The sequence below is a fragment of the Musca domestica genome, unplaced genomic scaffold (assembly GCF_030504385.1).
Source record: "Musca domestica strain aabys unplaced genomic scaffold, Musca_domestica.polishedcontigs.V.1.1 27, whole genome shotgun sequence".
NCBI classification, from domain to species: Eukaryota; Metazoa; Arthropoda; class Insecta; order Diptera; family Muscidae; genus Musca; species Musca domestica.
In genome coordinates this window covers 1,940,936-1,968,896 of record NW_026712286.1, presented here as the reverse complement: position 1 = coordinate 1,968,896, position 27,961 = coordinate 1,940,936, and the positions used below count along the sequence as shown (strand labels likewise).

General features: G+C 39.0%; 2 protein-coding genes across 6 annotated transcripts in view; both read right to left on the bottom strand.

Moving 5' to 3' along the window:
* Positions 1-344: 344 nt before the first annotated feature.
* On the bottom strand, positions 345-15,395 carry LOC101889173 (AF4/FMR2 family member lilli). Of its 4 annotated transcripts, XR_002194283.2 has the most exons (9): positions 15,016-15,395; positions 12,191-13,040; positions 10,741-12,117; positions 8,179-10,620; positions 7,846-8,113; positions 5,814-7,715; positions 4,407-4,787; positions 2,395-2,962; positions 345-1,972 (listed from the first exon to the last, which is right to left on the bottom strand). XR_002194283.2 is itself a non-coding variant. In XM_011292943.3 (8 exons), the coding sequence occupies exons 2-8, from the start codon at positions 12,224-12,226 to the stop codon at positions 2,505-2,507; spliced, it is 6,864 nt and encodes a 2,287-aa protein (XP_011291245.1). In that variant the 5' UTR covers positions 12,227-13,040; positions 15,016-15,395; the 3' UTR covers positions 345-2,504. The 4 variants fall into 4 exon arrangements, 3 of the variants coding, with proteins under 3 accessions (XP_011291245.1, XP_019891252.1, XP_058980102.1); XM_011292943.3 differs by having other exon boundaries at positions 345-2,962; XM_020035693.2 differs by lacking the exon at positions 15,016-15,395 and adding an exon at positions 13,419-14,204 and having other exon boundaries at positions 345-2,962.
* Positions 15,396-16,340: 945 nt separating this feature from the next.
* LOC101888995 (mucin-5AC) overlaps positions 16,341-27,961 on the bottom strand; it is a 55,062-nt gene continuing 43,441 nt past the window's right edge. For both annotated transcript variants that reach the window (XM_011292941.3, XM_005180434.4), the window contains 2 exons: positions 18,513-19,148; positions 16,341-18,447 (listed from right to left, as the gene is read on the bottom strand). In XM_011292941.3, the coding sequence (XP_011291243.1) occupies positions 17,429-18,447; positions 18,513-19,148 (1,655 nt within the window). In that variant the 3' untranslated portion in view covers positions 16,341-17,428. The remainder of the gene's footprint in view (positions 18,448-18,512; positions 19,149-27,961) is intronic.

Genomic DNA, 27,961 nt, shown 5'->3' with positions numbered 1-27,961 from the left:
TTTGAATCGGTAAATAAATAATAAATTAATAATAATAATGAAAACATGATCAGTTTTGTTGTTTTTTTTTTTTTGTTCTCTGTTAGTAGAATTAAGAAAAATGTTCCGATTTTTTTATTTGTAATATACAATCATGCTCAAATATTGCTTTGTTTTCTTTTTTTTCTTTTTTATTAAAAGGAATACATTTTGTTAAGAGCTTTAAGTTAGTTGAATTGTGTGCTGACTCGAATTTTGTTTTTATTTTAAAGCCAAAACATTTAATGATGTGCCAATTAGTCTTGCATAGAATTTTGTCGATAACAGGGTTTTTTCCTTTTTAAATTTATATGTAATTTGTTGTATTTTTGTTTTTCAATGTTCAATACATAATATACAATAATGTTACTTAAATAAGTAACACATATCAGACTTCGTCAGAGAAGACCAAGAAGATACAGATTTAAAAAAGACAGTCAGTTAATTTAAAAGTATTGCTGGTTTGCATGAGCCAAATTCATTAACGTGTGTGTGTAGGCGCGGGTGAGCGGGTGTTTCACTTTAATAAAACAGTTACTGTTAAATAATTGTGGTCTGCTAATTTGAATGAAATCAGACGAAATTTTCAGCTTGACAACAAAAAGTTGCAAGAAATGAAGAACCTAATGTAAAATTTAGCAGAGAATTCAATACAGTGATTATTTTTTCAATATCAATTAAAACACAATCGGTCCAATTAGGTTGTCGTTTCTATGGTCATCGACGACGTTTTCTAAATTTAACAGTTGTAAGTTGTTGTAAGTAGCCGGCTTTCGGTGGTTATGTGACCACTTGTTGGATAGGTATTTTCTACTGTCTATATTGAGTAAGCATTCAACGATACCTAGTGGGTAAGTGGATTGGGGTCTTGAACCCCAACTTTGAATAAAAAATCTGGGGTCCCGGGTCCGTTCCTAAGAAAAAAATAGTTTCCCGGAATCAGGGTGGAACTACCTACCAATGGAAAAAATTAGTTTTGCTAAACTAGAGCAGTTCCAATTGGCCACAGCATTGAGGTTTTAAGCGCTAGTATCATATTAGACCAGTGTCGAAAATGACTTTAGTATTTCCAAATTGTTTTGCTGTTGTTATTTTCATGGTCAAATGTCAAATATAAAATGGTTAAAATATCAACGTCGACTTAAAAACAATGTCGTCACAATTTTTTACGGCGACAGATATTCTCTGAAAATGACTTCACGTCGACTTTTCTATCGACAATCATAATTGCAATCATTTATCGCTATCGACAAAAAAACGACAACCCTAATACCATTATTATCGCCTCGGCTTTAGTTTGCGTCGACGACGACAACCGTAATAGGACCGAATATTATCAGATTAAAGGTGACAAAACTAATTTCTGGCTAATCTGAATCTAGATTCGATGTAAGGTTCATTACTAATGCTATGCCTATTAGATGTACAACAAATGTATTTTAGAACTTGGCTATTTGGTGGTAAACAACGGAAGAGTAAAGGTGCAACTACATAAAAAGCTTAAAGACATGCCTAGGCATATTAATGTCAAATTATAATGGAAAACGGAAAATTTAGTGCGGCTCTGTAATCCATTTATGAAATGTCACAAAATATGTCTAGCCATGACTTCAAGCTTCTCATGTACTTACACTATAATTTCCACACGCTCGTACACACACAGTTTAGGTTTCAATGCACCATTTTTTTTTAATACTCTTCTGCACGTTTTTAGTATCTCCTTTTTATTTGTGTTGTGTTGTGTTTTAGTTTAATTTTCTTTTCGTTTATAAATATGTATTTATTTAATAGAGTTGAATTTATAGTTTTAGTTTACAATTTACAATATCAATAAGTTTCACATGCTATTGCCAGAGACCATTCTTCTGTTTTTCTTTTTTTTGAATCGATTCAATGGTATGCCAATAAAATGTTGTTTGTTGACTTCTCAATTTCGCCTTCCCTTATTCTTCGGCTAAACAAAACATAATAAATAATAGCAAATTATAAATGATTCTAATTACATTATTTAGTACTGCTGCTGTTGGCAGAGGTGGTGGAGTATTTATTTGCCTATTTGGAAATCAACAAACACAGATTTCAAATTTAATAGAAACAAGCGTGAAACACAGGCTCTGCCAAAATAAAATTTACAATGAAAAAGTCACCACCTGCTGATTATTGTGTAGTTGTATTAAACAAATTAAAATTATTTCAACTACACTAACTAATTTAGAACCGAAAAAAAAGAGTTCTTTGCACATTGGTATAACGAGTTTTGAGTTTTTCTTGTTTCTCTTAAAGCTGTAAGGTCTGTGATCAGCGCAAATTTGTCGCCAGAGCAAGATTCTGATCGACACTTGAACAAAAGAATAAAGAAAGAAGCCTTAACATTACCAGACAGTTTGGTTTTCTTCTCCATTTCAGGAAATTTGATTCCTCTGCGAATACATTCAAAATGCTTAAAGGGTGTGTAGGTAGGTAGGTGTTTTCTTAGTTATTAGAGTTTACTTATTTACATCAGTCGCAGAACGTCTTCGATTCGCTGCTGCTACAGCTGCAGCCGCCGCTGCCTGTTGTTGTTGCTGCTGCTGCTGTTGTTGTTGTTTAGCCACAAAGGCTGTGATGGCACGTTGTGTTAAATTACTACCAGCTCTCGCCGATATCTGTATGTGCTGCTGTTGCTGTTGTTGTGGCTGGGAGCCTTGTTGCACTGCTGCTGCTGCTTGAGCGGGTGTTTGGCCAATAATAACCGTCTGGGTTTGATGCTGCTGTTGTTGCCCTCCCTGCGAATTTGTCTGCGAGGTGGCGGCTATTTGATTGAGAATGCGTTGATGTTGTTGTTGGCTCTGTTGCTGTGACGCAGCTGTGGCTTTAATCGTTTTCAATTGCAATTTTTGCGTTGACATTACAATGGGCGTGGCAGTTAGATTGGCTGATGAGGTAATATTTGCATTAGAAGTGGCTATAAAACCAAAAAATAAAATCAAAATTAAAATTAAAAAAACTCTAAACGAAAGAAATCAAAACTATAAAGTCAATAATAAAAAGTGGGGCTTTCTATCCATAATAAAATATCGATAAAAGGGCAGAACTGACAATATATGACAAAGGAGAATAGGCCCAAATAAAACTTTTTATGCCTTCCGCATTAAAATACCCCGAAATTTTACTAAAACAAAGGCTACAGCCGGACACGGCCTATCATGTGATTCTCTACTACACTATAATTTATGGAAAAGTTCGATATACAGGGTGAGATGAAAAAACTGCAACTGTTAAAATTATTCCAGTGACAGCTCATTATATTGTTTACAAGCGTACAAAAGCATTTTGGTGAGAATTGTTATAATAACTTTTTTCTGGAAAATTCTCACCAAAATGCTTTTGTACGCTTGTAAATAATATACACCTAAGTCTGTTTTTACACGGTCTTTATGTACACGGTTTTGATATAACACGGTTTGAAAATTGAATATTTTTAATTTTTTTACACGATTTTATTCCATTTAGCACGATTTGAAACTGTATGTACTTAATTTTTTTTGTCAAATTTAATTTTTGCGAAATATGTTCATATCACAAAAAAGTATTTATGAAAGAAAAAAGTCTGAAACCATCGATAGTATTGATAGTTTGCGAACACTACCTTAAAGATTTAAGTGAATTCCCCTTTAGCGCGTACAAATAATTTTTACTGGTCAAAGCAAATGTGAATAGCACTAATTTAGGGGAATTCCCTTTATGTGCATACAATAAAATTTACTGGTCAGAGCAATTGAAACGTGTTAATATTTTGTGAACTGTCAATGCAATAAGACGTGTTTGGTAAAGAAAAAAATTAAAAATTCTTGTTTTTTGCTAATTTTAATAGGTTTTAGAGATTAGGAACAAATCACCCATTTTTGCATAAGATCAATGTCTTTTTTTACACGGCTCCTTCTGGAACCAATCTACCGTGTAAAAACAGACTTAGGTGTAATGAGCTGTCATTCGAATACTTTTAACAGATGTCGGACGAGTGGCTTAGAAATGACAGCAGTCTGAAGTTGGTTGCAGTTTCTTCATTTTACCTTGTATTTGTGATTCCGGCGGAGAGTGACATTTCACATTTAAAATATCCGCAGTTAAATTGGAATTTTGGTATTTTTGGTCTTTAGGTCCATTTCGCGGTGACGGGCCTCTACTATGTTCTGAACCCTAACCGCATGCGAAATTTCAAGAACTTATGGTTCTTTCATTCTAATGATTCGAACTCCACTAAAAACGTTTTTCACAACTTCATAAACTTTCATCGATAAATAACTTAAAAAAAAATTCAAAATAAAACCTCTCCACCCCATAAAAACGAAACCTCACAAATTAAAAAAAAAACTAATTTCATTCCAATTTGAAAATCTTCTACTCACCGTTAATTGGATTTGCTGCTGCTATTTTTAAGGTGGAGCCACCTATTTGACGTTGCGTTATTATCTGACGACTGCCGGCCAACTGTTTCGGTCCCATCACTTGGATATTTCGTCCACCTTGCTGTATCGTGCCAACCAATTGGATAGCCTGATTTGTTGGATTTCCGCCACCCGTACTGCTAACAGTTATGGTTGCCTGTTGGCCCTGATGATTAGTGCCTTGCTGTTGGTTCTGGGATGGCTGTTGCTGCACAATAATACTGCCCCCTGCTGCCGACGCAGCAGCGTTCGATGTTGCAACGCTAGTTCCAGGCGCTGTTGCGCTGGATGTTCTCAGCGCCGACGGATTTAGTTTCTGTACACCGGCTCCTACCAATTGGGCTGTAATAAAAGGGGAATTTGCGGGTTTTGGTTTTTGTTTGACTGAACGATTGATTGATTTGGTAACATGATTTGTAGAATCGATTGGTTGCCAGAAAACAACGCTTTCGGTTGTTGTTTTTTTTTTTGGTTTTGTTTTGCTTTTTGGTTAGTTGTAATGAAATAAAATGTCCACTCTATAGTTATTAACAATACAAAAGGAGGGATTGGTGGCGGTGCTTTGGCAAGACAAACTGAATATTTTCCGAAAAATTAAAAAAGGAGTGTTTGTGTGGGGATTTTTCAGTTTTCTGTTATTTTCTTTTAAACTGTTTGATTTGGATTGGTTTGATTTTGATTAATTGTTTTGAATATTCAACACAAATGCATTTGAATCCGAAACATTAATGGAGAAATAAATGGCAGGGCAGTGGTGGGTGATGAATATTTTTATTTTGGTTGATGATTTGAATGAAAATGAATTCGTGGTGGGTGGATATGGTGTTTGGCAAAGTTTGGAAAATGGGATAATGGTTGTGGGACGAAATGAAGGACCACAAGGGGCAGGTAGGTATTGGAAGGAACAAAAAATGTAAAAAAGAAAAATCATTTGTTGTGTTTATTTTTCGCATTTTGTGTCAATAAATGTGTTGTTGAATTGAAAAAAGAGTTTCCATCATCAATTCATCAAAAAAAGTAAAGGAAACAAAAAATACAAAATCAAAAGTAAATAAATTTTCAAAAATGTCGTTTTTTTTTTTCAAAATTATATTGCAAAATAAAAGCAAGGCGCACTCCCAACCAATGGCCTTACGAACTGTTCAGTATGGGGGAGAGACAGCATAGTTTCCATTTTGCAATATGCTGGATATAATTTAGGTCAAAACTACATCTAGGTTGGTCCTGAATGCACCTCTCTAAAGTAAGAAACTTCACAGTTTTCAATGTCAGCACAATTTCGCCGAACCTCAATTCTCTGGAAGGTGCATTTTGAACCAACAAATTGCTAAGGTGTTACTTGCTGTTGGTTTCTCTTCAGGAACTTACCAATTGGCAATGTTAACATTGTCGTGCCTGTATTTCCGGAATTCCCTGCGAGATTGGCGCCGCCAGATGAATTCGTCGTATTACACACCACCCCACCACCAGAGTTATTTGTCAATACCACCGTTTGTGTTCCACCCGACGCCGTTGCAACGGTGCCTGTCTGCAAATTCACTATTGTGCCGGTTGCCGTCGATCCATGCTGTTGGTGAAGTTGCTGTGGCTGTAGCGTGATCGTGTGCTGGGTAGAGGTTTGTTGTTGTTGCTGATTCGTTGCCGAGCTCACGGGCACAGACACTAGAAGGCTTCTTTGATGTTGCTGTTGTTGACTAGTATTGGAATTTTGGGTTGCTACAACAGCACTGCTGTTGTTATTGTTGCTCTGCTGGTTTGAGGCTGAACTTACGCTGGTGCCCACTACTGACACGGAATTGTTTGATTGAGCGGGATGTTGCACGGCTTGTATGCTTCCTCCAGTCAGTTGGAGTGATATTGGCTGATTAAAACCTGGAATTTGAACTTGAACATTTTGCAGACCTGGGAAGTTGGCCATAGCACCCTGCAGAGTGGAAAAATTGATTCCTTGGAGGTTCAGTGTTGTAGTTTGGGTTTGTTGTTGAGTTTGCTGTTGCTGCTGGCCCGATTGAGGCTGTTGAGTGGGAGGTGGCGGTGGCAAATGAGGCGACGGAGACGGCTGTGGATGCGGACTAGACATTGGCGAATGTATGGAAGAATTGGCGGGGGATTGTACTAGACTTTTCGTTATATACTGCTGTTGCGGCGTGGGATGTGCGTGCTGCTGTGGAGACATGTTGGGCAGAGCAGCACCCGTCGTTACCCCACCGCTGTTGAGCCTCTCGAGTAGACTCTGATTTTGGTTCTGGGAGGACTGCGAGTGATCCGACCCAGAAGGAGAGGGTGTTGCATTGGCTAACAGAGCATTCAGTGTTGTGGTATTTCCACTGCTGCCACCCCCACCGCTGGCCGATGTTGACTGGGGTATCGCAAAGCCGCTCGCATTAGAGGCATTCGAGTCGGAGCCCGGCGATGGGGCAGCCATACCAACGACTATAGCATTGGGCGGACCTTGTGATACGCTGTTGATTGAATCTCGGCGCAAAGCATTGGCCAAAACCCGTTGCTGTTGAATACCGCTATTGAGTATTTTTATGCTTCCGCCGCCACTCGTGCCACTGCCAGTTACAGTGCTCAGCGTGTAACCACCGAAATTTGTACTGTTGGTCATTATGGCGGGCGGGGATGCCAACTGGGAGGCCAATGCCGACATTGATACACGCACTGTTGTCGACTGTTGCTGCTGCTGCTGTTGCGGATGTTGCGCCTGGACAACATGTTCGGTGTGCATCTGTTGTCCGGATTGGACCTGTTGCTGCTGCTGGTGGTGGTTATGGTGTTGGCTGGTTGGTTGATTGAGATTCACCGCAATTATGTTACCTGCTGCATTAGTGCGAAATGTAGTTGTACCGCCTCCAACACCTGCCCCGCCACTGCTAACAATGTTAATTTTCCGTCCAGGATTCAGAAGATTCTGTAGGACTTCATTTTGCTTTCGTTGTGTCTGACTTTGCACTGTTGGGGGCGGTGGCTGCGGTGCAGCAGCCTGAACGAAGTTATCAGTTGTTACTACCGTTGTCGTTTGTTGTTGCTGCTGCTGCTGTTGAGGCTGCGTTTGCTGCTGGTGACTGGTGGTGGTAGTGTGTGGTACTAACGTCACAGTGTGTTGCTGCTGCTGCTGGGCAGGTTGACCGCTAGTTGTAGTAAATGTTCCACTCGCAACAGGCGTGCTGGTCATAGCAGCCGGTGCACTATTCAATAAACTCAATATGGAAGCATTACTAGAGCTCTTCAACGCTGTTGCAGTTGTGGAAGTATTTGAATTTGATGCTACAAGTGGAGGCAAAGAAATGAAACAGAGATTAACACACCGCTACAAATAAAGAGCACAACTATTTAAAATGGAGTTTGGATTTGTCGTCAATGGGTCAACCGACTCTTTTTTGCTTGCAAAACTTACTGTTTTGATGTTGTTGTTGTTGCTGCTGCTGCTGGTGTTGTTGCTGAAATTGATTAGCACTGTTCATAATGCTGGTGAAGATTGCATTTATGGCTGGATTGGCGTGCAGGGTCGTAGTGGGATTTCCATTCCCACCCACACTTGTGGTATTAGTTGAACTATTGGCAGTGTTCTGTTGTTTATGCAATAACTGCTGTTGCTGTTGTTGTTGCTGCTGCTGCTGCTGATTTGTGGCAGTCACCAGAGGAGCTGCCTTTAACTGTGCTTGCTGTAATGATGGAGAAAAAAAAATATGAAATCTTATTCAGCCGGAGTGTGTCCAAAAATACTCACCAATATTGGTACATTAGAGCTGAGCTGGGTTCTTAGGGCCGAATTGTTGCCAGACGTAAGAGAATTCAGCTGAGTGGTGGTGATCACTTGCGTCTTTGGCTGGCCTTGCGCCTGCTGATGCGAGGCATTGGCTGGTTGGATAGTTATGCCAGCATGCTGGAGGGCCTGATGTGTCGTTGTTTGCTGGTGGTGTACCGTTTGCGCATTGGGGGCAGGGTGTTGTTGTACCAATACAAGGGAGCCATTGCTCAAGCTCAACTGATGCGTAGTAGTTGTAGTCTGAGCCCCAGCAGAGGAGTTGCCTCCTAGAGAAGATTGACCACCTGATCCAGAGGCAGTGGCAGCTGTTATTTGTTGCAGTTGTATGTGATGGGGTCCACCAACACTTGAGATGGTGTTTGTGCCTGCGTTATTTGTTGGATTGGAATTGGAACCGGAGGCAGTGAGTGTGGCATGTTGAAGTTGAACCGTTGCACCATTGGCATCTATAAATTGGGTGGTAGACACTTGCTGTTGTTGTTGCTGCTGTTGCTGCTGTTGTTGATGTTGCTGCCTTAAGACATGTGTAACCGCAGCGGCAGTATTGTTGCCAGTCACATTGACAATATTGATATTCTTGGCAACATGTTGCACCGACTGCTGCTGTTGTTGTGTACTGTTGGTAACATGTTGCACAGTGGCTGGTATGATGTGTTGCTGCTGTCCATTGGGACCGACAACTACTAAATGTTGTTGCGACAGGACTTGTTGTTGTTGCTGCTGCTGTTGTTGTTGTTGCTGCTGTTGGGCTGCCAGCAATGCAGCCTGCCTTTGTTGTTGCTGCAATTGCAACTGTTGCTGCTGTTGCAGTAGCAACGCCTGCCTCTGTTCCGGTGTAATACCAGTGTGTGTTACTTTTGGCACATGGCCAGGAACCAAATGGGTAATCTTTACAGCTTTGCGACCCTCCTCGGTAAATATCTCCGTAAATTGTTGAATATAACGATTCGCATGTACTCGTGTGCCCAAGGGAAAGCGGCACGATTCACCATTCCGTATGCCCTCTCGGTAATCACGATCCACATACAATTCTCCCAGGTACTCTGAATTTGATGGCCTTTGAAATATTGACAACTTGATGTGATAGACAACACGCCGTCCCTCGTTGTCATCACGCTCCGTTTCCAATATGTACTCTTCAATGAGCTGAGGTTGACAGTCAGTGGTCTCCCTCGGCCTCTCATTAGTCTTTGCATACTTGTCGATGTTCATCATCTGATCGGGCACCTTTAAATTTGCCGGATAGTCGAGACGAGGTGGCCGTATGGTTCGCATAACGTCCTTCGGCCGTTTCGGAACCTTGGATGCGAACGATGTCAACATAGTGGCGCTAACTAAGGGATTACCCGATCCACTGACTGTCGTTGTCGAATTCGCATTAGCCGCTGCCAAGCCCGATCTTGGCCTCGACCTAAGCCTTGACAGATAATCGCACAACTCCAGGCCATAGTGATGGGTAAACTGATCCAATTTTCTCTTGCGGTTTATGGAAATTTGAGTATACTTCTTCATTTGGCGCCTCATTTCGTGGGTGTTGAACAGTTGCCGTTCATGTTGTGAGTTGATGGCGTGACGTCCTATGCTCGGGTCTGGATCCAAGCAAAGCGGTTCAGCCGTAGCCAATACTAGTTGACTCTCCAGGGCTATCTTGTCTTCGGGAGCGCAAACTGAGCTGGTTTGATTTAACGTTGTCGCAACATGCTGGACATCAGCGAACAGTGTTGCATTGGTGGGTCGTAACAGCACGTGTCTTGTATCACAGATATTTGTTGAGGTGGCAAATGTTTGTCGAAAATCGCGAATTTGTGCCACCACACAACCGGCGTAGAAAACATTGGGTTTGGCATAGATGCGCGGTATCCCTGTACTATCGTCCTGGGGAGCTTGTAAAGTGATTGTGGTTGCCGCAAGCATATCCATTAAGAAGTCGGGCAGAATTTCACGATCGATACATTGCAACAGTTGGTCGTTCTCGTAGGGCCAACGCAAAACTTCAACTAAAGAGTATTCAACGTTGGCAGCGGCGTCTATTGCGGAAGTGTCACCTGCCAACAAATGATCTGAGTGTAACCTTTTCAAATCAGGCGGTATGGGCGAAGGATGAAGTTTACTACTGCTGCTGTTGCTATTGCTTCCACTGCTGCTATTCAGAGTGATGTTTGTATTCCGACTAGACACGTTTTTCATAGAAGATGATAACGAAGAAGATGCAAATGACGATGGTGAATATTCGTTAGCTAGCGCAGCACCGCCTTCAGCGTCTGGTGGCAACACTTGACGCTCATCGTAGTGCAAAGCCAGTGCATAGCCCTTGTTGCCCGGATAGAGGTTAACCACTATTGTATTGAGTCGTTCACACTCAACGACACGTTCTAACACAAAGGAGCGAGTTCGTTGTTTGAGCTGAAACAAAGGGAAGATAACGAAAGTTATTACCTATGGGTTGTAATCAGATTCATGAAGAAGATTTATGCTGGTCTAATTTTAGTCCAACATCAGGGAAAATGAAGTCCTTCTACTTACCCCTGTTTCCGCAAATAGACTCAAGTCATTGGCGAGTAACTGGAAATAGTGATCCTTAATGCGATCATGTATGTTAAAGAACTTGTGTGTTGACGACGTGCTTGTAGAACTTTGCGATGAAGATTCTCGTTTGGAACCGCTGGATGAGGAAGATGTGGACGTGTAGCTGGTACCACCACCAGCCGATGAAGAACCTGAGCTATTGGAAGTTGGTGTTGATCGTGGTAACGACGGCGAATGAGAGCTTTTTGTTGAAGAGTCTTTAATTTTTTGCCTTTTACTGGGCGATGAGGTAGGCGATGCAGTTGCCCCAGACGTTGCTGATGATGCGGATGTCGGCAACGACGACGAACCCAGCAGATGGGAGTTATGTGTGGGAAGGTGATTCTGTGAAGGGTGCTGCTGGTAGTGGTGATGATGGCTTTGTTGTTGTTGTTGATGATGCTGCTGGTGATGGTTTGACGTCGATAGGGATGCTGAGGAGGACGAGGAAGAAGGACGTTTTTCAGCCTTTTTGTTTGTATTATTGTTATGATTGCTGCTATTATTGTTGTTGACGGATTGTGAAGAAGAATTTACACCCGGCGGTGTAGACAATAACAGATCTGGAACAACAGGAGATGGTGAGGTAATCGAATTGAAACTCGAAAATGCTGTAGGCGCAGATACCGACGGCGATGGAGCCGCCATGGGTATGTGGTGTACAGTGGCACTGCCATGGCTACTGTTGGAATTAGAAGCTGGGCCATGGCTCAGTAACCCTAAACCGTCATAGCTGAGCGATGTATTCAATCCTGTGCCGCTACTAACGGATGCCGTGGCAGAAGGTGCCAAAAGTTCGGCGGGAGGTTGTTCGGAAGGTGTCGGTTCATCATCGTCAAATATACATAATGGAGGTTGACTGGGTATTTGTGAGATATTGCAATGCAACAAACTGTTGTCTATGAGCGACGACTTTGTGGGAAATGTGACGCTATACGTCGCCGAAGACGATACAAGGGACGGCGGCGTAGGTGGCTGTGGTGAGGATAGTTGCTGCTGCTGTTGCTGAGAACTAGATAACACATGTTGTAGCTGTTGATGCAACTGTCCAGACGACGTCGAAGTCGAGGACGATGACACATTTGTGCCCTGAAGAGCATTCTGCAGTTGCTGGTACTGCTGATATTTCAGCTGTTGCTGCTGTGTTGATGATGACGACGATGATGAGGGCAGATGTTGGTAAATAATCTGTTGCGGCTGTGTATGAAGATGATGTTGTTGTCTAAGTAAAGCTGCGTTTGATGCACTCGACCCACCTAAGGATACCGAATTCGCATTGGCAGAATTTGCTGAATTGGAGCCTTTAAGCTTCTTCAAAGTGTCATTTATTATGAACTGCAAAGAAATGAGAAAGAACGACATGTTGTATTTACAGAGGAATGAATTCCTACGGATCACGCATACTTACATCAGCTTCTTGACATGATGAATCCAAACTTTGCATTGTGCCAGTGATGACTTTCGTTACAAATCAATTTAAGCATTGACATCGACTTGTTTTTTCTTCTTCTACTTCTGCTTTTATTTGCATTAAGGAACTCGTTTTCTAATGTAGCATTTGCTGGGAAAATCGTACGAAAACACTACTATTCTGGTTTAAATGTACAATGATAATAACCACAAATTGCAAATTGGGATTTTTGTTTGTTATTGTTGTAGTTGTTGTTTGTTTGTTGTGCCTTGTCCCGTGCCCCGGTCGTTTTCTTAAAGGATGCGTTGTCGTCGTCGTCTTCGTCTTACGTTTTTGTTTGTGGTTCTACTTTTTTTTGAAGTGCCATTGACATTAATAATTCTTATTTTGTTGTTGCATTTCGTTTAAAGCTCCAAATGATACAAAAGTACGGAACGGAGGCAGAGACAGGCAGACGACCGACTTCAGAGTTGCTTAAATTTACAAAAATATGTTTTTCACTTGTTGTTGTAGTTGTTATAGTTGTAGGCTGGGACTTTTTTTGTAGACCACACTTAAATATTGTTGCAGAGGTATGATGTTGCTGTTGTTGTAGTTGCTTTTCTTTCGTTTCTGGTAACAGAGTGTCTTTTGTTTTGTTAGCGATTCTAATTCGGAAACCAAAATTTCTTTTCTTCTCTCACTCTCGCTTTGGACAATTTCGTTAAATAATTGTTAATGTTGTTGTCGTGCCCTGGCGTTGTCAAACATATTCCATTTAATAATTATCTCCAAAACAGAGCCAGCCAGCCAACGAGCGAGCGAATCCTATAGCGTTTTTGTTTTGCTTTGCTATTTTGTTAATAATCTACGGAAAAAAGTAGGCAAAGATAAATCTTTACAATAAACACAACACATAATCATTAGAGTTTAGCACAGCACTGAACAGCACAGCATATCACCGAAACGAAGACCACGACGACTCTGGCGGAAAAAGGAAGAGTGTGAAGAGAAAACAAAAAGTACAAAAACACTTGATATTTTAAAACAAATACTCTGAATGTTATTGTGTCTGGAGCACGGAGCACTGTGTCAGGATAACTTCAATTGATTCGATTCTGTAAACAATGTCGAAAACTGTCTTCGTTTTGGGACTTCTTCTTACGTCCTTCTTTCATCAACTCAACTCAAATAGCCATCATTTTTACGCACTTTTCGCACATTTTCATTTCGTTGTACATCTTACATTATTAAATACGCGAAACACTTTATGTAACTGCGACTTCAACGCCAACATTATTTTCTTTTAAGTTTTAAAAATTGCAAATAGTCCGTCGAACATTTTCTAAATTAAATTTTATGTTTTTCTTTTTAGATTTTCAAAGGGAGAAGAAAAAAATATGATGTTTTGCAATTGAATTGTTTGCTTTTTGACACGATTTTCTGCAGTGATGCCAATGTGTCTGCTGGACAGTGTTCCGTTTATGCCGACTTTTCGGGCGCTTAAACGTCAAATTGGTGGGTTAATATGATCTGCATGCAGAGAGAAGGTGAAGAGGGGAATATTTATAGAAGGGTATCATAGAGGACTTACTAATTTTTGAGTCGGTATTAAAAGAGCTAAAGTGATAAATTTAAATTAGGTTGTTTAGAAATTATGATCTTCATGCCTATTGAGAACCTATACATTTATAACTTGGTGTATCTATAGTTAAGGACAGCCAGTTGGGAAATATCACCAAATTCACTCATAAAGGTGTACATTTTTTGCACAATGCCTGAGATACCGACTTTCATAGTTCCGTGAACTCATTGCATTCCTCCTAGGCAAGTACTAAGTAGCATATCTAAACAACTATGGACCATAAGGGTTTCACAATGGCATCGTAACATTTACTGTTAAAAACTATGAGAAAAATACAAAGGTCCTTTGAAAATTCAAATCTAAATGTAGACTCCCACAAATTAAATCTCATATCGTTGCGTGACCCTAAGCATGGAACAGATTGGCTTATTGGTGCGTCATGCTTCGAAAAAAGATTTTTCTGTAACAATTTATCGAAAATATTTTTATTAAGGAAATGTACACATTTTTGGAGATTAATTATGATCCAACAAGATATGTAGAAATATATATTACAATAAGTTTCTGCATACTAAGATTTCCTTGGATTCTCAAATTTATAACGACAATTCGTTGCTTAAATCATATTCGAAGTACACAAATATTCATGCAATCCAGTTTTGAAAATTATACTTGCCACAAAACTAAACCACTATGAAACCAATAATAAAGTAAATCGTGCCGAAAAGTATTACACGTTTTTCCTTTTCTAGAGTTGACCACACTATTTTTGCGATTTTCATTTCCATATTCTTACGTTCTCACTACTATCGCTCTCCCTTTTGGACCTCTCATTTTGTTTAAATCATTTTTGACATACCACAGCTGTTAGGTGTTGCCATACCGGATGAAAGACAAAACAACTAAGGTAAACAATTTTTTAGGAACCAAATAAATGCTTGTATTGATGATTTTAACGACACAGGTAAACACTTTGTTAAAGAAAATTCATTCTTTTATTTAATTTGTGTATTTTATTGCATTGATTAATGAAAACACACTGCTACTTTTGACACTTCACAACGGTGGGTTGGTAACACCGCGAAGCGTTTACTCGTTTACTTTTTCTTTTGACATTTCCACCGTCTTTCACATTGCATGTTGTTCACACACTCTTCTTTTTTGTTTCTCTTCCTCTCTTCTTTTTGCCATTGCAATACAATTACAATTTGTTTAAACAATTATTTGTTTTTATTTTAACATTTAGCACAACACTTACTATGACTTCTTAATATCTTTTTATGCCTTCATGCAGACAGCATGTTTGTTTTGCACTATCGACATTTATTGTGTGTTTCACCTTTTGTCTTGATTTATGTTTTATTTTTCACTTCTTTCATCCTTGTAGTTTAATTTTTTTTCTGTCAAATCTTTTTTGACAGCAGAATAAAATGCAAAAACTGCCGTTTTCAATCTATGAAATTTTAACCATTTTCGTTATTACTTAACAATTACTCGACTTTATTTGAATGATTTATTCATTATATTCCACCGCTAAACGACACTTTTGTTGAAAATTTCGTATTTTTTTTATTTTTTTGCGAATTTCACTCACTTACAAAGCGACCGACCAGATTATGAAGCCGAGTCGTTTCTTAACCGCCGACAGCCGGTTGACGCCGTTAAGGGCTATGGTGTACTTTGCAAAGTGTGTTATCATCTTTCAGTGATCATGGGATATCATTCCGTTGTGATTGAGAGAAAGAAGTGAGACATTAAGTACCAGAGATGGGCATAATGCACTGTATTTTTAGTGCACTAATAATTTCACTATCACTGTTCATTTAGTGGTAGTGCAATTTTTTATTTCACTAGCACTAAAGGGTTAGTGGTAGTGAAAAATAAATTGCACTACCACTAACCCTTTAGTGATATTTAAGAAAAAATTGCACTACCACTAAATTTTAGTGGTAGTGAAATTTCAATAGCACTACCACTAAATTTAGTGGTATTTAAAAAAACATCTATCTAGACGAATTAAGGTATAGACTAAAAAGTTGTCTCATCTTTTATCTTCGAAAAAAGTGCTTCAATAGATGTCGTTCATGCTGTGAGAGAGCAAAAGTCTATTCACTCAATTCTCTCAAAATACAAAATATTGAATATTTTTCTGATTCTTTATTATTTATCAATTAAAAACGAAACAGTGACTTTGTTTATTTTTACATTATCCAAATATGACGTGAAATATAAAAATATAGAACTTAAATAGCAGAAAAAACGAATAAATGGTTTTCGAAGTCGAGTGACTTCACTAGCCCTGAGTGACTTGACTGGCCCAAGATCAACAATAGTGACATCTGCCGGAAGGGGTAAAGTTTAAAACTTTTTAGTCTATACCTTAATTTGTCTATGGTGAGACATTAAGTAAAAACAAGACAACTATATGAAACTACAAATGTTAAGAGATGGCGCTAATCATAGCAGATTGAACAACCCGAAGCAACCTTATGCTCATTTCCAATAGCTCTGAGATAAACTTCTGTTGTATGTCGTATCTTGAAATACCCCACCAAATATTAACTAAAATAAAACAAATTCGCATAATATAAAAATATTTTATCCTTTATTTTCGTCTGATTGTGTTTTTATTTCTTTTTTTATTACAAAGAAAATGAAATTCTTATAGTAAACAAGTGTATTTCTTGCATGTTTTTTTTTTTTTGTTGTTAAGCAAATAATAGGAATTCAGCATAAAACTTATAAATTACACAAATACTTAATACGAAACAAATTATAGGAAAAAATTATTATTTTTCTGCGATAAATGTATTAAGATCATGAGTTAAAAACTTAAAAACCAAATACATATGTATATCCATATTCTCTAATAATAAAATTAGTATTATGTTAACAAGGGGTGTTGGGGAAGAGAGCAGGGGACAGGGTGTGTAAAAGACGTAATCCCGTATTCTGTTGAAAAAAAAAACCACACAATATACTTTCCGTGAAAAGAGGCAAAGTGAACATTTTAACAAGAGAAATCGAAGAGAGTTACATCTGTACGCACACATAATTCTTAAGAGATGAACGATATCATGGTAATACTCTTTAATTTTGTATGTTTTTGTTTTTGTTTTTTTACTTTTGCAATAAAAAGGGGAATACTACATTAAGAAATTTGCTGGTATTAGACGTTAAATTAAAATTAAATAATTAGTATACATTGAAATTAAAAAAAAATAAAATAAAGTAAAAGATAACACATTAAACTATCAAATCAAAACGAATCATAAATTTGAGATCTTTTTTTTATATAATTTTAAATAATGAATGAATTTTGTTTGCTTTGTTTTTCTTTATCATACTTTTAGTACAATTGTTACCATTTTAGATAATTTTGTTGTATATATAAGTTGTTGGTAAGTAGGTAGGTAGGTAGGTAGGTATAAACATTAGATAGTCAACTATGTAGTTAATTAATAAGAATGCAAAACCGAAAAAAACTTGAAGTTTTTTCTTTGCCTAATTTGCTTTTCATTGCCAGTTGAGGGGGTCGCGTTGTTGGTGGTAGATTTTAAAAATTTTCCAAATATCACTTCTTAAAAAATATCACTCCAAATGCCTAAAGTAATTAGTGTTCAGTGGTGAGCATGACGTCTGTGTTGTTGTTGCTGTTGCTGTTGTTATTATTATTTACGCATTTCTTTGCTTTCTTGCAATCGCTTCCAGGTGTCACCCAGAGCCTTGGCGAAATGATCATCGACCGAGGCGAGGACCTCAGCACTGCTGCTGTGGCCGCCGGTGGTGGTAGTTGAGTTGCTTTTTATGGTAGCACTTGAGGCAGTCGATGGTGATGGAGATGAGGGAGACGACGACGATGATACCGTATTGTGGCTGTTGTTGTTGTTGTTTACAATTAAAATATTGGGGTTGGTGGTACTGGTGGGGGAAGCTGGTGGTGTGGGATTGTTGGCCTTTATGCTTTGCAATCCTGGTTCGGTTTTTATGCGCATTATTGCCGGTAGTGTGGGTGAGGCATTTGGCGGAGCAACATTGGTCACCACTTGGGCCGTTTGACCGGGCGATGATGATGGCGAATTTTCCACAGATGTGAAACGTGACAATGTTATGGCGGAAGACTGCTGGGAAGACGTTTGATTGATGGGTAATGGTAACGGTGAAGCTGTTCGGGATCCGGCCGTACTAGACATGGGAGATTGTGTGGAACCAACTTTTATGGTTGGCGATTGTGGTGATGGTAAGGGTGTTTGAGATGTCACAGACGTGGCTCTTTGCAGTGCCAGGGGTTGCTGTGGCAGCGGAGCTCGTACTACCAAAGGCAGGGGTGGTGAATTGGTACCACCCATATGATCGGCTGTTGGCCCTCCCGCCTTCATATGGGCGGCCATAATCGCAGCTGGCGATAGTAAAACCGAGTTGCTTTGTTGTTGATGGGCCGGAGTCAAGACATTGGGGTAAGCAGGGGGTGGAGCAACTACTGCAGATGGGCCGCCCGTGTGCGAATGTTGTAGGGCAGAATTTGTTGAAGATGTTACCGGTGGTGGTGGTGTTCTGGCATGGGCCGCTGGGGGTTGCTGGCTAGGCTGCGGTGATGGTGTTTTTGTTGTTTGGCCTGACGGGGATTTCTTGTTAAACAGGGCGAAATAATCATTGCCCAGAGAACGACGAAAATGTTCATCAATGGATTCTGGAAAGGAGATGGAAATATTTTTACAATTTCAAATGGTTTGCAAAGGGAAAGGGAAAACTTACCAGAGCTGCGATTGTCATTTTCACGATTAGCCAAGAGGGCACTGTCTCTTGTGTCCCTTTTGGGCGGTGCCTGAGTTATGACACTTGGACGCGGCAGTGTTGAAATGAATTGAGAGCCCGGCAAGGGTTCACGATAAGGTGGTGGTGGAGAATTCCTTTGTTTCAAACTGCTTGATACGGACATATCCAATGGGGCATCTTCGATCTCAGCTTCATTTAGGGGCTCTGGACGTGCCATGTGCATGTTGCTGTGGCTAGCAACTGGAGGTGGTGGCGGTGGTGATGGTCTACCTGTGGTTTCGCAGAGGGGACGCATGCCTGCGGCAGCGGCAGCAGCCATCATCATGGAGATTTGATGGGCATTTGAGTGTAGTTGTGTTGCGGATGATGTCACTGTACTGTTGGGCGAATTCTGTCCATAGACCACGGGAGTCGGCGAGGAACATGGTGATATGCCTCTTGCACTGCTTGCCGATGAACCGGCTGGTGATGCAAGATGATGATGGTGGTGGTGATGGTGATTCGGATGTTGCTGCTGCTGTTGCTGTTGAGGTGGATGATGATATTCTCCGGTGCGTAAACGCCTTTCGCGACGCCATGCTGTGGTGGGCAATTCCTTAGATGTCAATCTAGCCTCTGTAAGAAAGGAGGAGAAAAAGAAAATATGAATGTTATTAAATTGCTCTTCGAATTGGGGAATTAAAGACAACAAAATACAAAAACATGTGGGTGTTTCCATGAATCACAAAATAATTGCGGCAAAAACGTTGGCGACCACGAATTTCAGTTCCACACAAGAACTTTAACTAATGACAAACGTGACTTTGGCATTCTCTTTCGCGGCCCCTCTCTCTCTTGTGTACACTCCTCTCATTCATTGAGCTGATCTGTTACATTGTTGCTCATTCATGATTGGAAGTTGGGAGTGCGCATAAGAGGGTTTGTGTGTTGGCTGGCTGGGTGATGTACGATAGCCAAAACGGGTTTGTTGCCTAAGTCTTTCGTTTTTCCTTTTGGATTCGCGTTGTAGTTTTGTTTTAGAAAGAAACGGAAAACAAAACAAACAAACAAACGCAAACGCAAACAAAAGTCTCCACAAATGAAAAGTTCAGCTAATCTGTGAATTAGGGGAGCCCCAATACACACACACACAGACACCACACTCACCTCCATGTGGGGAATATAATGCATGAAGGGAGCGAGCCCATGCAGAATGTACAGAAAAGAAACACAAAACCAACACCAACAACAGCAACTACAACAAATTAAAATGTATTCCAGCATATAACATCGGCGTACACTTCAGAGGGACAAGAAGGAGGAATGGAAGAAGAAGAAAACTTGTTTTGCTACTGTGATACGCTTTACGTTTTGTTTGTTACTATTACGCCAAGTTAATGCTACATTCAAGGAGCTATTGTATTTGTGGTTGTTGTTGTTGCTGTGGTTTGTGTGTATGGTGGTCTCTTCGTCATTGTTGTGGTCGTTTGTTGTTGTAGTATTGTATTGTTATATGGCCGCAAAAACATCGTGAGCATAAAATGAGTGGAAAGAATATTTATGTAAACATATTAAATTATTTATTTAAATGTTTTTCTTTTTGGAGGGAGGGGGAGGGGAAAATAATAGGCCTTGTTTAATGACAATAAATAAACAAATTTTCAGAAAATCATTATCGCCATAAATTCTGGACATTGGAGTGCATAAAAGTTCGGCACTCTGTCCAGTCCTAGTTGATGGTTAAGAAGGCAGATTAGAGAGCTACTTCGGCACCAGTCTCTCTCTCATAATCCCAAAAATTTCAGATGCAAAATTTTTTCACCCTCGAAACTCGAACTTTCTTCATAAAATTATCGGCAAGGCTTTATCTTAGGTTAGACTCAGAAGTGTTTCATACGATTCAAGGATTTCAAGGAAAATTTAAGCCTCAGCCTGTCATAAAACATAAAGTGAGAATATATTAAACGCTTATTTGACTGGCTTAAGCCATCGCCTGGCTTCTTCGTAGAGGAACAAAGGAGTTTTAGGTTGACTTAGTTCGATTTTGGCCCTACGCTCCTTCGTTCTTTTCCGAAGAAGCCAGCCAATGACTTAAGCCAGTCAAAAAAGCCTTTTTTATATTCTCAGCTTTGCCGACAGGAACAATGTTGTCAATGTTTGTTTTTATGACGTTTTTGCGTTTTACTTTCAGCGAGTTTTTAGTAAGTTTGCGGTAAAACTAAACCGTTTTGCTGACTTAATTTTTCTAAAAATACTCATGAAATGTTTCGAGGTCTGTCACGGTTTACCAATAAAAACAATGAGTTCAATGCCTGTTTCTACATAATATTTTATTGATTTTGGCGATTTTTAGACACAAATTTTAAATATGACCCTTTCTCTGTTTCCTGTGTTTGAGGACCTGCTCTATTATTAATTATGATGTATGTTTAAAATTTTTTTTATATGAAAACCTTTTCCATAGCTGAAAAACTGGTTATACTTGGATCCAAATTATTTGTCCGTAGCAGAAACTATGCTTGTTTCTTTTTTCTGATATGATCTCTTTAAAACTTTGAAATCCAATTTTGATATATTTATTAGTTTCCGTTGCGTGCTCCCTTTGTCAAAGCAGTTCTCTCAGAGCGAATACAACAATCCTCTCCTTTGACTGCTTTGACCAGAAAACACGGAAACACAACAAATGTTGTCAATGTTTGATTTTATAGGAAATGTTTGCGTTTTAAATTTAGCGATTTTAGTCGGTAACGGCAAAAACAACGTTACAGTATTTTCACGGAAATTTTAATAATTTTAAATATGAATAATTGTCCTCCTCCTTGAAGAAGATTACTTCTTGTTATAGTCTTTTTTTTTAATAGAACGACAACCCTACCGTACATCCTTTGCAATCTTTCTACCTTTGCAAGCAAGCAAGCCAGTTGACAACCAGTTTCCATGAATTTCATTGATAAAATTCAAAAAGTCAAGCTCTCAAAACAAAAAATGCGGCAACATCCCTTTCGTTGCTCCAAACAGGCAAATGCTTTGCATAACTTGTATTGGCATTTTTGCTGAAGGAAACCTACACGGCTCAGTCACTTCCTTTATGGGGAACGTTGGAAAAAGAAGTAACAACAACCCAAAGATGTTATTTTTGGATGCTGGTCGGTCGTGAGATGTGGGATGCGCTCCTCTTCCTGCCACAGCAAGGGCAATAAAACGCATCTGAATATTTCACATATTTCTCCTGTGTTTTCGTGGAGATGAAGGAGAAGCAACCAAAGCGTTGTGGCCATGGTTATATGTTGGCGTGTATGTGTGTAATGATTCCTAAACTGTTTATCTTTTTTGTTCTTGTCGTTGTCGTTCTTCTACTCCTTCTTCGTTTCCTGTCAGACTGGCCAAAGAAGATTGTTTCTTAAAAGAACAAAAAAAAAACCTTTTTGGTAGGCACTGTGTTGGACGGATGCTTGCATGGATGGATGGATACGCACACGCAATCTGCAGAAGTTGAAAAAAATTGTAGTTATTTTTGCACGCCAGTCCTGGTGCCAAAGGCAAAGCAAAGATTTGCTAGTCTTTGACTGCTGCACCTTTTGAATATTTTCAAGAAAGTCATGCCGAAACCAGACAGATGGACAATGTGCATTGGGTCGAATATGTTTTCAGAGTGTGTGAATATTTTTGTGTTCTTTTTTTTTGTTGGCCATGATAAGCCAGTGGTCGATCTTTTTTCTTGGTCAATAAAAGAGAACATCTGTTGCGATTTATTTTTTGTCTTAGGGAACATAAAAATCTTGGTTTAAAAACAAAATAAAAAAGAATTATTTGGCTTCAAAAAATTCATCCAGATATGTACATGTGTATATGTATGGCGTAAACACGCTCAAGAAATCAACCGGGGTAGCATGGCATTATTAATGATTTTCGAAGATCTTTTTTTTTGTTTTTTTTTTACCATCCCACACCATAAGCCAACAACAATTTGGAAATATTGTTGGGATACGCTATCTTCATTTTAATTGCTGTCGATTTTTTTTCTCAAATTTTGATTTATTACCAATCCCACTGGGCCATTATGGCTAACGGTATACTGATCACTCTTTGTTTTTGAAATGCCAAGCATTCAGACATTTATAAGAATTTTTTATGACTATTTCCTTATTGGGTCAAATTCAACGCCCACACGGAAAATCCAACAACATTCCAACATTATCATGTGTATTTCCCATTTCCCGGCCAACGAAACAAAATTCCCCCTCATAACAACTTCCGTTTTGGTCAATGGAATTTCTGTTTGCCGTTGTTGTTGTTGTTGTACTTCGTCTTGGCTAATACTTTTTTAATTTTAATATTAAATATGGCACAATGGCGGCAAATTGTTTGGTTAATTTTCAAAATTTTGTCACGTTTCCATGGCAAAGCTACAAAAAAAAAAAATATTTTAAATTCAATACCTATTTATGACGGCAAAAAAAAAAAAAAAAACGCAAGGCAGCAACAATTATTAAATGAATATGTCTTGTGCTTTTCCATATAAAAATTGTTTTTTGTTTTGAATAAATGTCTTTTCTTGCTTTGTTGTTATGTAACGAGACGACGACGACGACGACAATGGCCTTACCAAAAGCGGAAGTTTATTTTCAAGCGGAATTGGATATGAGATAACAATCAACAAGAGGCCAACGAAAAAGAAGTATGTCACAAATGTTGGTATGACACATTTGGAATATCTATGAGAGAACCCAGAATGAATGGCACACCCTACACCTTGGGTTCTGTTTTTTTTTTTAACCAAAATTTAAAAAATATAAAACTTTCCATTAAGAAAGTACAAAAAATGTCAGGATGATAAATAACCATGTTCTATGAAAACATGAAATGAAAACATTTTTCTTTATAAAAATTCTTCATTTGGCATTTCTCTTTTTTAAAAAAGTTTTCATTTCACATTTTTCCTACTTAAAATTCTTCTATTTTCATCATTTTCATTCAAGTATTTAACGAAAATTACCCTTTTATTATTTTTCTCCATGATATCAAAGTAAATATATCAAATTCATACTCTACGTTACGATACGTTACGTGCGCACTGTTTTCATAATCGCACAACTGTTCATGTGCTTTTGTATAGTGGCCTAGCCACACATTAAATCCCCATGTAGATTAATGTAAACAAACAAAATATGGGAGAAAGATATCAAAGAGAGAGAGAGAGAGAGAGACAGAGAGATGTATACATATATAGAACAACTCAAAAATAAAATCGCAGAAGATTTTCTTTACATTAAAAAGGGCGATAGAAAATGCGAGAAGTTTGTATGCAGAAGACGTCCAGATTAATATATTTATGCCATGTTTACGTTAGAACTTTTTGTAGGGTTAACCTACTTTGAGAGGATTTATTTGAAGTAAAAGTAATGGATATGAGTACTGTTAGTCTGAAAAAAGTAAATTTTCTTTAATCTGCCCCCTTTCTCCTCTCCTTTTCTCTCCTCTCTTCCCTCACAACATGGTTCTCCGGTACAAAATAGAGTCTACGTGTTAATTCATCAAATTTTCTTTGTGGCACAATGAAATAGTCACAATAGAGGTCAGGAATATGATTGATTTTGTTTGAGCAGCAATAGAAATCAAATAGTTCCAGGTACCCACCCAGGTGGAGCTAAGTTAAGACATAATCAATTATTAAAGTTAAATCTCCCAAGTCACTACCAAATCCCACACCCCATCATGAACACAAAAAACGAAGCTCTGACCAAAACAAACAAATTAATTATTTTTTTCCTTTTTAGCAGAAGCATTGACTAAACCAGCAAAGTAAAAAATTAAAACAACAATTGTTTATATAACCGTGAGAAATGAAACTTGTTACCAACCAGCATTCAACTCTGTAATACTACAGAGGGGAGCAGTAGGAGCGATTGCCGTACACCTCAACTCAACTTTGGCTAAAAGTTGTGAAAAGAAATTTTTGCAGACATTCCCATTTTTTTTTGACAAATTTTTACGAAATCTCAACTGGCAGAAGAAGCACAGAGAGAGGGGAGCCGGACACACGTCTCCACATACAAATAACAGCAACATCAGCAGAATGAAGTTCACTTTAGATACAGAAAAAAATGAAGAAAAAAAAAAAAAGAAGAAGAAATAACAGCTTATAAGACAAACGACCGGAAATTTGTAATAAAACAAAATTTAAATGTTGTTGCAGCATGATTTTTCCCCTCGATTTAACCGCACACTTATGCACACATACACACACACACACTCGGCAAAGAAGTCAGATTCAAAGAAGCAGACTGCGGACTCCAACAACCGCAAAAGCTAACCATATTTCACTGATCCACATACAATGGAGCGCATGCATGGCTAGGTAGGTTGGTATTAACATACATTGTCAGTGCGACAGCCAGCTCTCTGATCATCTCCTTTCATGAATTAAACTGAAAACAACGCAGCAACGTGAAACACACCCGCTTTTGATGAAGAAAAAACAAAACAAATCCAGTTTCTTTTTCATTTTTGCCTTTTTGGTTAATTTCATTTTGGGAAATTTGCAAAAAAAAATCATGTTAGCAGGCTTCGTCGTTCGTCGGCATCCCAAGAAGAGGGAGCCTTATTTGTGTTTTTTTTTTTCTACGCCACAGAGAGGTTTGGCCAACATGTAGACGGGGTTTTAACCTCTGTTGCTTTTATGTTTTGAGCCGTGTGTTGGCTTCTTCCATCTGTCCACCGGAGGATCTGTGATCATCGTCGCTGCTGTAGTGGTGTTGGAACGACGACATGAGTGGCTACTGATTTTTATTTTATGGCTGGCTGTCTGTCTGTCTGTCAGGCTGCCTGCCTGCCCGTTCATATGTTTGATATTTTTATGTTATTCCTCTCTTGCCGCAGTCATTTCTTTCTTTTTTTGTTTTGCAGGCCAAGATTTATTTATGACTGCATCTGCATGCAGCTTTTACGAGGAGGCATTGCCTCTGCTCAAAAACTCCAGTAGCCCAGGAAACTTAAATGCATGTCTGTTGGTTTTGAGTTTTTTTGTTCTTCTTTTTGGTTTGGTTTCATTAATGGCAACGAGTCTTCTTCGACTTCTCCCCGTGGAGGTTTTTTTTTTGTAAAAGTAAGGTTATAGTCATTTGTTTACACTTTTTTAATACGTTTATGTTAACACACACATATATAAATACATGCATACGCATATGCATACAAATGTATGATGGCAAAGGTTCCTTCATTCAAAAGATACGTGACTCCTTTTTTTGAAGAACATATAGACATCGCAAGGAAAAGAAGTGGACAAAGGTGGCCGAAAAATGGCTCGTGAGCTGAACATATCGCAATATTCCATTCTGCAAATATTGAAAAATGAGCTCAGGGTAAAGCCATTGAAATTCCAAAAAGTGCAAGAACTTACACCGCAACGAAAATAGACTCAAAAGAGCTAAACAGAGGACTGACGAAAGTGATGAACTGCCGAATTTAGTTTTTTCCGATCTCCGATGAGAAAACATTTGTTGTCCAGCAGTTCGTCAACAAACAAAATGATCGTGTTTACTTGCCAAAGTGGTCAGCTGAAAATGTGCACCTTCAGTTGGCCACCAGAACTCAAGCGCCGATCATGGTGATGGTGTGGGCCGCCATAAAAGCCGATGGTCGCTCTCCGCTCGTATTATTCGACCATGGCATCAGAATAAATATCGAATTATATCGCGAAAATATTCTGGAAAGCCTCGGGCACGCAAACATTTTGACCGCAGACCTTGGACATTCCAACAGGAATCAGCACCATAGCACTTAGCACCCGTCACCCAAGAATGGTTACAAAATGAGGTTCCTCTTCATTCATTTCCAGCCCCCAATGGCCACCAAAATCTCCGGATACCAATCCGTTGGACTATTGTGTCTGGAGTATTTTGGAAAGCAAGTTTGGCACTAAAAAATACCAAAGTGTAGATCACCTCAAGCAAGCGCTTCGCCGGGAATGGGCCAAAAATACCGCAGAGCGACATTCAGGCAAACGTCTGACGGTTTCATTGGCCATTTGAAGGCCATAATTCGTGCCAAAGGTGACCAATTCGAACAAATCTAAACTTTTTCTAAAATTTGATGCTATTTCCGGCATTTTTGCTATCATTCAATTAAATTAAAAAAATGTACAAATTATGGTGTTTGACTTTGTTGCAGTTTTTCATCTCACTCTGTATATGACTCTAACATGATGTAGTAACTGGCTTTAATGGGTAATACAAATTTACGTCTGCAATGTTTTGACAGTAGAGCAAAACCCTCCAAAAAGTGCTTGACTTCTCTTACCATACATAAATGGCGCCCAACGTGTTTTTGTTATCAGACAATGCAAATTCAAATTAGAGCTGTGACATAAAATATTGAAATTGAATCTCCAATCGATAACATCGGTATATTTTTAATTTCTGTCCTACTGCCTAAGAAAATTGTGAGGCCTATTTTAAGACCTCTTCGAGCTCTTGATCGCTTTTGAGTTCTTTCATTTTCACTACCAATTGAAATTGTTTATGTACTTGGCTTGAAGTGCCATTACCTCTCTTTCCATCCATTGGAAATTTACCACCAATAAATTCTAATTTCCCCCCTCCTCTTCGCGTATGCCAAACATGTGCAAATCATAATTCCAGGAATTATTCTCCGATTGAAATTGAAATATATCTTCGCATTTTGAATAGAGGGGTTTCTCTAAGGCAGCAAGAGAGAATGTGTGATTGTTTACTTTTGGTTTGGAACGTGCAATTATTCAGTTCAGTTCAGTTCAGCTCAGTTACAAACATAGTTTGCCAGCGGCAGCAGCAGCAGCGGCTTTGAGCTGATTCTTTGAATTTGAATTTCAATGCACGTTTCCATGTTTGTGGCCGCCTGACTTTTCTGTGACTGAGTTCTGTTTGTCTGGCTGGCTGTCTGTCTTGTGGCCGAATTTTCGGTTTAATTTTTCATTCGCTCTGTGGCTTAATTGAGTCCGAGCTTTGGTTGGGACTTTATTCCATGTGTGGTAGTGGTGATGGTGGTGGTGGCTATCTGTGTTGGGTGATTTCTTGTTGTTGTGTTTTATTAATTTTTGTTTTAAGAATAAGGCCATGTACAAGGCCATTGGGCTTTAATGTTATTCATATGGCGTCGTATGTCCATACGCGTATGTATGTTTGTGTGTCTATTCTTTGAGCATTTCTAGTGAATTATATTTCACGTGAATGGATGTCGGGCGGGATTATGGAGCAAATGTTGGGAGTTATGATGTTTACTCCATGTCAATCAAAGCAACCTTCTTTCCTCCCCCCTTCTCCAATGACTGAGAAAGTGATTCGACAAGGTTTTTTATGTTAAACAAAACAACATTAATTCCATCCGACATTTGAATATGTCGCCATGTCATCTACTCAATGAACTACAAATTCGTTGACATTGTGCTTCAATTGGGTTGGAGGAGTTATTAA

Coding starts and splice junctions, on each gene's coding strand:
- LOC101889173 (XM_011292943.3), bottom strand. CDS start 12,226: ATGCAAAGTTTGGATTCATCATGTCAAGAAGCTGAT. Junction 12,118..12,190: donor CATCATGTCAAGAAGCTGAT/GTAAGTATGCGT, acceptor ATTTCTTTGCAG/TTCATAATAAATGACACTTT. Junction 8,114..8,178: donor GCTCTAATGTACCAATATTG/GTGAGTATTTTT, acceptor CCATCATTACAG/CAAGCACAGTTAAAGGCAGC.